Below are 11,386 nucleotides of genomic sequence, written 5' to 3'. Positions count from 1 at the left end.
ATGCAGTACAATGAGAAAAGATTAGACCTTGAGGGTATATAGCAACTTATCCTAATATACCTCCTAACTGTATGCTCATTCCATGATAAGTTTATGCTCCAAGGTGAAATGAGAAATTAAGATGCACGACATTGGGGATTCTGGAAAGAATAATAATAAAAGAAGTAAGATTAAAAAAATTTCCAAGCAACCATATCCAATGAATAGTCATTTTCAAAGTTATGACACATATTTACTTGCCTTATTAATTTGTAAGGTTTTTCTGCAAATGTATCAGATCTTTGTAATTTCAAGTCCCCATTCCTGCTTCTTTTGCTTATATAAGACTTACCTAAAGGCTGTTTTGATGATGGGTTATGAACTCCTCGATTATTTGTTGTTGTTGCTTTCTTTTGATTATGAGAATCCAGGAGTCATGATGTAATGTTGCTATGGCAATGAATACGTACAAATAGATGATTAAGGTTGGGGGGAAGGTTAAATCTTGAGACACGTTTGCATGTATATTTCTTTACAGTGAAACAAAAAATAGTCTAGCATTTAAATATTTTTCCTGTTGTGTACAAAAAATATGAAAGATGTGTTATATCACATCTTGAACAATGCATTTCTAATGCTTATATTAAATAACAGGAGTAGGTCAATATGCTCCAAAGAGTGTTTCTTTAATACTATTTCATTTAAAAAGATGTTGGATAAAGATTGGATTAATTTCCATGTACTTATGTATGCATGTACGTGTAAATAAAGTATAATTTTTAAGTAAAAATTGGGACGTGTTATAAGGATGAAGGTCTTTTCTTGGTTGCCTTAAAGGTGGCCTTAAAGAGCCAAGCATATAGAAATATTTATAAGTGCCCACAAATATACTTTGTCAGCTACTGAGGTTGAATATATTGAGAGCAGTTAACTTCATACTTCAGAGTTTCTGTAATATTGATGTTGGAAGAAGAAAATGCATAAGAGGACAGAGGAAATGGTATTTGAAAACCCAGTTTAAAATACTCCTATAAATTAAGAACTTAGATATTAGACATGTTAACCTTGTTAACATGGTGTTAATATGTTGCTGTTGTGCTACAGAACTTTGCCCCAAGAATTCAAAAAATCCTGATTCCTTCATTGGCTGGCCGTAAGTTGATTGGCAAGTCAGCTAACAACTCTTTTAGTTTTGTGTACTGTGTTGAAGACAAAGGTCTTTGCCATCTGATGAGGCTACATTAGACTAGCACTGTCCAATAGAGATGTCATTTGAGCCAGAAAAATAATTTAAAATTTTCTAATAGCCATATTAAAAAGTAAAAAGAAATAGGTGAAATTAATTTTAGTAATATATTTTATTTAACCCAATATGTCCAAAATATTATCATTCAACATGTAAGCAATATAAAAAAATATTAAAGCTATATTTTACATTCTTATTTTATATGAAGTTTTTGAATTCCAGCATGTATTTTATACTCACAGCATGTATCAGTTTGGACTAACACATTTCTAAGACTCACTATCCACACGTGACTACTAAGTACCACACCATGTGGACAGTGGATACCATAGTGGGCAATGCAGCATTAGACTGAGAGGAAAGCATTGAGTTTGTCAGAATATTGAAGTTATTCAGTATCAGACTTCTCAGGATAATAACCTTGCATTCATTCATTCATTCATTTATTTATTTATTTATTTATTTTTATTTATTTATTTTTCTTAGTTTCAGATGTACAAAACAATGTAATAGTTAGATATACATACCCCTCACAAAGTGATAACCCCTCTTCCCCAATCTACTACCCCTCTGACATTGTATATAGCTGTTACAGTTCCACTGACTCTATTCCTTATGCTGTACTCCACATCCTGTGACATATATGTGTGTGTGTGTATATATATATATATATATATATATATATATATATATATATATATATATATATATATGCAATTGTAGTTGACATTCATTATTATTCAGCTTCAGCTTCAAGTGTACAGCACAGTGATCAGGCATCTACACCATCCCTGAAGTGGTTTCCCTAATAAGACCAGTGTCCATCAAATACCCTACAAAATCTTTACAACATTATTGATTATATTTCCCAAACAGTTTTTTTGTATCCCCGTGGCAATTTTGTGGTTACCAATTGTGCTTTCTAATCCCCTCACTTTCTCCCTCATCCCCATGCCCCTCCCATCTAGCAACCCTCAGTTTTTCCTCTATATCTTTGAGACTGTTTCTGATTAGTTTTTTCATTTATTCTATTCTTTAGATTCCACATATAAGTAAGATCGTATGCTATTTGTCTTTTTGCATCTGGCTTATTTCACTTACCATAATATTCTCTAGGTCCATCTATCATTTACCATCTTGCAAATGGTAAAATTTCATTCTTCTTTATGGCCGAGTAATACTCCATTGTATAAATGTACCACAGTTTCTTAATCTTGTCATCTACTGATGGGCATTTTGGTTGTTTCCATGTCTTGGCTATTGTGAATAGTGCTGCAATAAACATAGGGGTGTATAAATTTTTTCAAATCAGTGTTTTGGATTTCTCTGGATAGATACCTAAGAGTGGAATTGCTGGGTCATAAGGTAGTTCCATTTCCAGTTTTTTGGGATACCTCCATACTAATTTCCACAGTGGCTGCACCAATCTGCAATCCCACCAACAGTGCATGAGGGTTCCCTTTTCTCCACATCCTCGCCAGCACTTGTTGTTTGTTAATTTATTGATGATAGCCGCTCTGACTGGTGACCTTGCTTTCTTAGAAGATGAGAGCTTTCCAACCCACGGGGATTTTACTTACTATATTCAAGAGACAAAATAAATAAGTGGGGAGTAAATACCAGACATTAATGTAATGTCTTATGGTTTGACAGTGTGTTCACATTCACTACCCTTTTTAACCCCAGTGATGGGTATAAGAAATAGGGGTGAAAGTTCCATTTCCTTTTGAGGAATCAGGCCCATAGAGGATGCTAAATCTTGCTCTTTCAGTTCCAAATCTTATGATTCAACATAGATCACAATGTAGGGTACAGTTACCAAATAATGAGCAAACCAACGCAGCCAAAATATAACGTGTCCTTGCAATTTGTTGCCTTAAAAAAAAAAAGCATCTGTTTTGTGGGTGTCTGGAAGGGCTCAGGCTTGTCCCAAATCTCCATTTTTTTTTTGTTGTTTACTTGGATCCAGAATAAAATGAGAACAAAGTATTTTTATGCTTAGGAATGTTTAGATTCACCCAAGGTGGTGGTGGGGGTGGGGGTGTGTGTGAGATCCTCAGGACTGTTACCATTATGCCTCGAAGTTCAACAAGCATCCCACCCCCAGTACTGTGGTCCTCTGTTGCTAAAGTCATTTGTATACCTCATTCTACCATAGGTCTTTCATAGACCTTTTCAGAAAGAACTCTTGCGTTATTAAGAGCTGAGCTAGGTGAAGAAGCAAGTAGTATTTCTTACTCTAAAGCAATTAATTTATATGGCAACCACTTTTGAAGGTGCATCGTAACCTCAGCAATAACACTAGTATTGGATTCTTGGATTTTTGTGTTCTTTAGCTTAAAAGAATACCATTCACTTTAACGTACGTATAGGTTATATACATAGATTGAATTTAGGCTAATTTCTATGAATTGGTAACATTTCCCTTGTATTTTCAATCACAATCCACATAGGAGGAGCACCTGTTAGGTGATAAGCTTCAGGGATTTAAACACTACTCACATAAGTTTCTGATATATTATTTTAAATCATTCTTCACCTCCCCTTAATCTGTGTGTGTATGATCTCCCCCCCAGCCCCACTATTTTTCAATTGCTGAAACTGTAGCTGATTATCTTCCACAGGATGGGTTCTCAAGCTCCAAATCTAGATTAAAAAATGCAGATGATCACATCACCTGACGCAGGTGGCCTAGCTTTGGTCGTCATCCGTGGAGAAGAGGGTCACAAGAAGACATCAGATAAGGGATGAAGTTTGCTAAACCAAAGCTACGGGTAGTCAATACAGTCAAACAACTGGTTATTTCCAAGACTGGACAGAGAGGGCGCCCTTCCACAGACGCGCGCACAGCCAGGATGTGGTAGTGGAACGAACTGGGCATGAATACCCCGGGGTGTCTAATGGCTCAGTCTAGTTAGAAATACCTTCAGGGCACTGGACTATAAATGAATGTTAAGAAACCCGGACCGGTGGATCTTCTGTAGAAGACTACAGAGCAGACCACCAGGAAGCAATTGCCACAGGGCTTATATTTTCCTAGTCTTAGTAGAACTTGCCCTCCCGTCCCGACTCCCACCTCCAGTTTTGTGGGCTCCACGCCACCCACCCTCTTCCTTCCTCCCAGCTCTGGGAGATCTCACTGCCTCGTCATTGGGCAGCCTTTCCCCCCTGTCGGGCAGCTCCAAGCACCAGGCATCTGAGAGAGGGCGCAGGGGGCGGAGGCGCTGCAGGGGCGGGCTCTGTCACCCCTCCGCCCCCCTCCCAGCCCGGCTGCTGGGGCCAGTGGCAGGAGTGCCGCGCACTGCCAGCCGCGAGGGGCGTGGGATGTGGGAGGCAGAAGAGGGGGCGTCCGCTCGGATTAGAGCCAACCGCACACTTCAAAAGGCTGTGGGGCTGCGCTTCCCTCCAGCGCCCCGGGAACTTCAAAGCAGCTGGCGCTGTCCCGGAGCCTAGCTCGGCTCTGGGGCCTCGCAGCGCCAGCGCGGCCGCTTGGTGGCCATGACCCGAGCACTCTGCCAGGTTCTCCTGCTGCTCGCCGCAGCCGCGGCTCTCTCAGCAGGTACGTCGGGTGCCCCTTCCCACGCTCCCAGGAGAGTGGGAGTCGGGAGCGGTCTGCGGGGGTGGGGAGGCACACGGGTGGAGGAAGAAGTTGCTCAGAGCAAATTGACCTTCCACAGTGCGGAGTGGGAAGCGCCAGTTGGACTGAGGGGCGTGGAATGGGGCGCAGCGTGGGCACCTGATGTCTGGCAGCTGTAGGGATAGACCGGTGTGTCGAAGCCACCAGGAGGAGCGAAAAGAGACAGGGACATAGGAGTGTGAGTTGTAGGAGTTGTGAGGTGGGGGACAAATTTGGGTCAGTTTGCAGTGGAGGGAGAGTGTGTTTGTGGTTGTGCTTAGGTATGGGAACTCGGTGGCACCATGAGTTCACTCCGCGATGGCTTCAGGACGCTCTGTGCTGAGCTCTGGAGAGCTGAGCAAGGAGGATGGCATGGTGATGGTGGGAAGGTGGGGAGGGGAGGTGGCGATTCAGTCTGAGTTTGAGGAGGCGAAGGATACCTCCAAAGCCGCTGGTGCCAAGCTTTGTAGGCGGGAGTGGGAGCTTAAATCTGCGTGGTTTGCAACGCACATTGCTTTCGAGGTATGATCTTTACTGAGTTGCAGGGGGAAAAAAATCTGGCAAGAGTCCCAGCGTTTATAACAGGTCTGTTCCTTGATAGGCTAAATAGAACCCTTGCCCAAGCTAGAAACTAAACGTTTCTTTATAGTGTTTACTAGAAACTGGGGCAAATGCATCTTTGGTAAAATCATAGTATGCTCTAACGAAAAACACTTTGACTATAAAACTATTTTTCATTAGTACATTGTCCTGGGTTATGGAGACCAGGAGCAGGTTCCTTGCTAACTCATTTTAAAAACATATCAATCAGACATTTAAAACACTTGCAAATAAAAAGTTGGTGTTTTTCCGTAGAGCTGTGCTTTGTCCGAAGCTGATTTTGATGCATTTTTGTTTTCCCAGATGACAATCTGTTTGACATTAATAGCTACACTCCACTGCGGGTAGATTTCCTCTTAGTGACTGTGCAGGGGAATGTTTTGAGTAGTATGATTGCTGTCATTTACAGATTTCACTGTTTCAGATGGCCTGGGTGAATCACTAAAAACATATAACTGAAATTTTGATTATTGGAAGGGATTAATTAGGAAAGCAGTTACCCAGAGACTGTGAGGAAGATGATGAGATAAAGTGAAATATTTACATTCAGAGTTATAAATGCATCAATGGGAAGGAAACTGACTATGTGAGTCGTTCTAAGAAATGGGTGGAAACTCTGCTGATTTGGAATACTCAAATGCCCTTGAATAATACAATTTACAAAAAAAAAGTCTTCTAGATATATTGACTGGGCACCTGTGAAATTGCCTCTGTGGGCTGTCCTTACAGCTCTATTTATTTTGGGGAATTAGTAACTTACTGCAGACATTTAAAAAAATAGACTCAATTAGCTTTTATCTAGCTTGAAAAGTATTGTTATATGACAGAATCTTTTAGAAAATTTCAGAGACCCTGGGCATAGCAACATAGCAAAACATGCCCTACTATACTATGTTCTTAAAAAGGCATGGGAACTTTTAACGTTGAAATATGCAAAAAAAAAGATTTTCCGTTCAAATTTGATTGTTTCTTCAAAAATTGAAGGCTAAGAAAATTGCCTGATGTGGAGATAATGTTTCACTATAGTAGGGAAGTACTTATCAAAATCAAACATTTACAATGAACTTTTGTATGTGAAATGCAAAAGAATCTTTAAGAAACTTTACTACTCTTTGTATCCCACAGAAAAAATGTCTATTGCTCTGCACATTTTTGATTCTAAATATTTGTACAAATCTTTGATTATTTGGTAGAGGGATGCAAGGTAGTTTATTTGTTTATTTATTTATTTCATCTTTTAAATTGTTTTCCTCATGTGATTACCTACGTTATTTTTGACCTGGTCACTTTTACAAATTACAATATTAATCATATGCCATTTTTGAAAATGTACACACCATTATCAATGTGTTATATGGGAAGTTTCTTTTGACATGATGACATATCAAAACTGCATGACAGAAAACACCACCTTCCAATTTGGCTCTGCTGAGGACCAGGCCTAGGACTTTAAATATTGGAAGACATTGATAAGCCAAAATAAAGGCTTTTTGCTTGGGCTGTTTTTTTTCCAGCATCTCTATCACCTTAGATGTGTCATGCGTTAACACTGTGTTTCCCCAAAAATAAGACCTAGCTGGACAATCAGCTCTAATCCGTCTTTTGGAACAAAAATTAATATAAAACCTGGTCTTATTTTGCTATAATATAAGGCTGGGTCCTTAATATAATATAGTATAATATAATATAATATAATATAATATAATATAATATAATATAATATAATATAATATAATATAATATATAAGACTGGGTCTTAAATTAAGTTTTGCTCCAAAAGACGCATTAAAGTTGATGATCTGGTTAGGTCTTATTTTCGGAGAAACACGGCAGCAGAATAGAAACAATTGCTCCTTGATGAAAATCTCAGCGGATAACCACTGGCAGAAACTTGGAGAAAATATTTTTTGGTCTGGACTAGCTAAAATATTAGGCTGCTCTGAGTTGCTCTAATGATCTAGTCTCTGGGTTCATTGATGTTTGATAAGAAAGATCTGACATGACCTCACCACAGTTATCATGTGTACTAAATGAAGAATTGGCAGAAAATATCTGAAATATGAAGCTGTGATTTGAATATTATGTAGAGTTACTCTACTATGTTTATGAAACTCCTTGTCTTCTGGTTGGGAAAGAATTACTAAGTCTGGAAAGCTAGATGTTATTACTCTAAAAGAGGAAAGATTACAGTTTCATTTGATAACCAGGGTGGACATGAGGGTTTCAGATAGTGAGATTGTTTTTTCTTCTTCTCCTAACAACAGTTAGCACTTCCCACTATACATTTTAAGCTGTTCTGGAAGTGAAAGTGAAAGCCTTGGGCTGACTGATTTTACAAAGGCAAAAGGTATCACCTTTGCCCTTCTTTAAGCACAATCATTTATTGGTTGATTGACACAAATGTGGCAAGCAGCTCCCTGGTTCCAAGGAAGCAATTTCTCCAGCCCAGGAGAAACTCTGTGCAGAAGTCCTTGAGGGCATATTTTTTCATTGACTTTACTGCCTCAGCCCGTTTTCTAGCCTCAAACTTACAAAGTATAGAATAAGAGAGTTCCTCTGATTCACTATAATGATATGAAAATAAAAGATTTAAGATGTGAGAAAGAGAGGAGCAGAGGATGAACCAAATTGTTGACCCAAGCATAGGAAGAATAGATCCTTAAGTGGGGTGAGCCCAACGACAGCAGGAGCAGGTCTGGGGAGCAGAAGGGGACAATGTCAGCTGGAGCCCAGTTTGGAATATGCTGAGTTTAAAATGCCTATTAGACACTAAAGTGGAGATGTTAAGTAAGCAGTTGGTTTTATGAGTCTGGAGTTTAGAGGATAAGACTGGCCTGAAGAAAAAAATCTAGAACCAAGAGCACTTTACAGATCATTTTGATTTAGCAATCATAGAGCACCCAATTAAATTGAATTTCAGGTAAACAACAAACAATTTTTGAGTGTAAGTATGTTTTAAACATGACAAGGGACATACATATATTAAAAATTAACTGCTGTTTAATTCCACTTTAACTGCACATACTGTGTACTTTTATCTGGCAACCCCACATTAAAGAAATATTGTGGTGAGATGACCAGCTTCTGATACAGGTATTCCCAGCTCTTGCATTAGAAAGAGCATCATAGACCGATTTTCTAGTCCTTGTCTCTTAGAACTTCTGTTCTAGCTCTGCAGCCATGCCCATATGCATCTCTGAATGCTGGATCCCTAAAGCATGCGGGCCTCTTGGTTAACCTGGAATCTGAACAATTCAAATCACCAAGCCTCTCACGTAGGGATCCAGCAAAAAGTAAAAGGGAGGGAGAAGGTGAGTAGGAGTGTGAAACGGACAAGAAAGACTTTATTTCCATAGAAGCCAACACTTGGCTATTGCTCAGGGGATGCTCTCTTGCCTTATCAGGTGGCTCTTAAATTCATCTGCTCTGATTGGCAAACCAGGCTAACAAAGTTGTGTTCTGTCCCGATTCTTCCCTTTTTCTCCTCTAGAATAACTCTCCTTTTCTGTTGTGCTCTTCTGTTTTTTTTTTTAGAGTAGGTATGTGAAGATACTGTTTCATTGGAACTGTTTTAAATTAATCCCCTCAAGAATTCATGGGTGAATCATTCAGAATGACTCAAGAGCTTGGCTTATTATTTTTTTTTGAAACAATTTAAATTTGCCAGTGACTTAAGCATCCCAAATTAGATCAGTCTACTTTTTTATTAAACTTTTCACATCAAGAAAATGATTAGGTTGCTCTAATTTTGAAAGTGAAACACATACATTTTCTTCTGATCTATTTTAGCATCCTTATTTCATGACACGGTAAAATGACAGGGATAGATGCCACATTTCTGTATGTTGATTAAGTTTCTTAGAAATTTTTGTTCAAAGCCATGATTGACTGAAATAAATACTCTGGTCAAAAACAGGATTAGAAAACACCCTAATCCATCAGGATTGAACAGGGATCATTTTAATGCGAAATGTTTAGTTTCATAAATGGATGCTTACCCAAGAGATGTTGACTCAGAGAGTCAGAGAGTGGTAATCCAGATTAACACAGCTTTAAGGAACCAGATTGTTTTAAAACAGAGCTGAAGTATATTAAAGAGTATTAACTCATCACATCTCAAATTTTATCTGATGACACTTTCCTGGCCTGCTCCCCTAGAAGTGTTTTTTTTTTTTTTCTCTTTTCTCCATCCCTGTTATTACTGTGCAAGAGTAAAGATCTATTCTGTGAACATTTGCCTGCTCTAATAACCATACTGTGACAGCATTCTCACTCAACCTCCACTTACATCTGTAGTGTGTATTTCCAGGAAAGAGACAATACACTGTAAATCTGAGGCACTGAATATAGGACAATTATGTGAAGATTCTTTACAGAATAATAAAATGCATACTTGAGTGTACCTCTCTTCCTTTTTTATTATTATTTTTTTTTTTGCTTTCTTTCTTATAGCTGTTCTCTAGCTGTGATATATTAGTTACATTACATTAAAAGGCATTGCTTTTTTGCATGGAGAAGAAAGTTGATTTTGTTAAAACAACCAGACCCCTTTAAAAGTATTGAGACTTATTGTGCCAAATCAAGATGAAGTAGCTTTTTTAGGATTGCTTTTTCTGAACTCTGCTTTGGTTACTGCCATCATAAAGTTTTTCATAATATTTCTTATCTTTTTAATGTCCATAGTATTTGTGATGCTGTCCCCTCTTATATTCCAGACATTGCGAATTTGAATTTTCTATGTTTACCTTGATTTATTTAGTTGAAGGTTTATCAGTTTTATTGATTTCTTTCAAATAAATAACTTTTGGCTTTGTTGATTTTCTTTGTTCTTTTTTGTCCAGTTGTTCCCTGCTCTTATCTTCATTATTTTGTTCTTCTACTTACTTTGAATTTAATTAATTTATCTATTTTAATTCTATATTCTTAAGTTGATACCTTAGATTAAGAGTTGGCAAACTTTTTCTTAAAGGGTCAGATAGTACATATTTTAGGCTTTGGGCCATACAGTCTCTATTGCAACTACTTAATTCTGCCATTGTAATGTAAAAGCAGTCATAGATAATACATAAATAGGTGTTGCTATGTTTCAATAAAACTTTATTATTTTTTTTTACAAACAGGCCAGCCAGTGGGCTGTAATTTGCTGACCCTTTTTCAAATGATTCATTTAAGACCTTTCTTCTTCGCTAATAGAAGCATTTAAAGCTCTAAATTTCTTTCTTGGTAACTGCTTCAGCTCATCCATAAATGAGGCTGTGTTGTTTTCAACTTGAGGATGGAGCGATACAAATTACATTATAATTGCATAATTATACTATTATAAAGTCATTACACTAAAGTGGGTGGTGTTAGGAGGTAAAGAGGGAAGAATGAAAAGAACCAAAACAGAGCACGCAAGAGGTATGAGACAATATCAAGTGGTATAACGTGTAAATGGAATTCTAGATCTGAAAAGAGATAGAAAGGGATAGAGAAAATATTTGAACAGATATTGATTAATAAGTTTCCAAGTATAATGAAAGACATGAAGTCATCAATCACAGAGGCTCAGAGAAGCATGATATATACCTCTCCTCCCAACCCCCACAGCATAGATGTATCATCTACAAATTGATGAGATTCAAAGGTAAAGACTAGTTCTTGAAGGCAGCCCAAATAAAATAGCTGTATTGCAGACATAGGAACAAAGTTAAGAATTACAGTAGACTTCTCATCAGAAACTATGCAAATCAGAAAACAATGAAATGTCAACTTTATAGTACAGCAGGTATAAAACTATCAAGTCCGTATTCCATACCAAGTAAAGTTATCTATTAAAATGAAAGAGAAAAAAAGACATTTTTAGATGAATAAAAACAGAGAATGCAATACCCCTATGTGTGCACTGCAAGAAATATTAAAGGAACTTTTTCAGACAGAATGAATACAGATTCAGAGATTTGGAT

General features: G+C 37.8%; 1 protein-coding gene across 2 annotated transcripts in view; it reads left to right on the top strand.

The window, feature by feature from the left end:
• The first annotated feature begins 4,589 nt into the window (after positions 1–4,589).
• ACVR1C (activin A receptor type 1C) overlaps positions 4,590–11,386 on the top strand; it is a 74,484-nt gene continuing 67,687 nt past the window's right edge. The window contains exon 1 of one of the 2 annotated variants that reach the window (XM_019727183.3): positions 4,590–4,784. In XM_019727183.3, the coding sequence (XP_019582742.2) occupies positions 4,724–4,784 (61 nt within the window). In that variant the 5' untranslated portion in view covers positions 4,590–4,723. The remainder of the gene's footprint in view (positions 4,785–11,386) is intronic. The other variant, XM_074336648.2, reaches the window with a different exon arrangement.

Source organism: Rhinolophus sinicus, chromosome 17 (genome assembly GCF_057876585.1).
Source record: "Rhinolophus sinicus isolate RSI-liver-muscle chromosome 17, RSI-T2T, whole genome shotgun sequence".
NCBI classification, from domain to species: domain Eukaryota; kingdom Metazoa; phylum Chordata; class Mammalia; order Chiroptera; family Rhinolophidae; genus Rhinolophus; species Rhinolophus sinicus.
The sequence above is the reverse complement of the archived record's forward strand: the minus strand, read 5'-3'. Positions and strand labels throughout refer to the sequence as shown.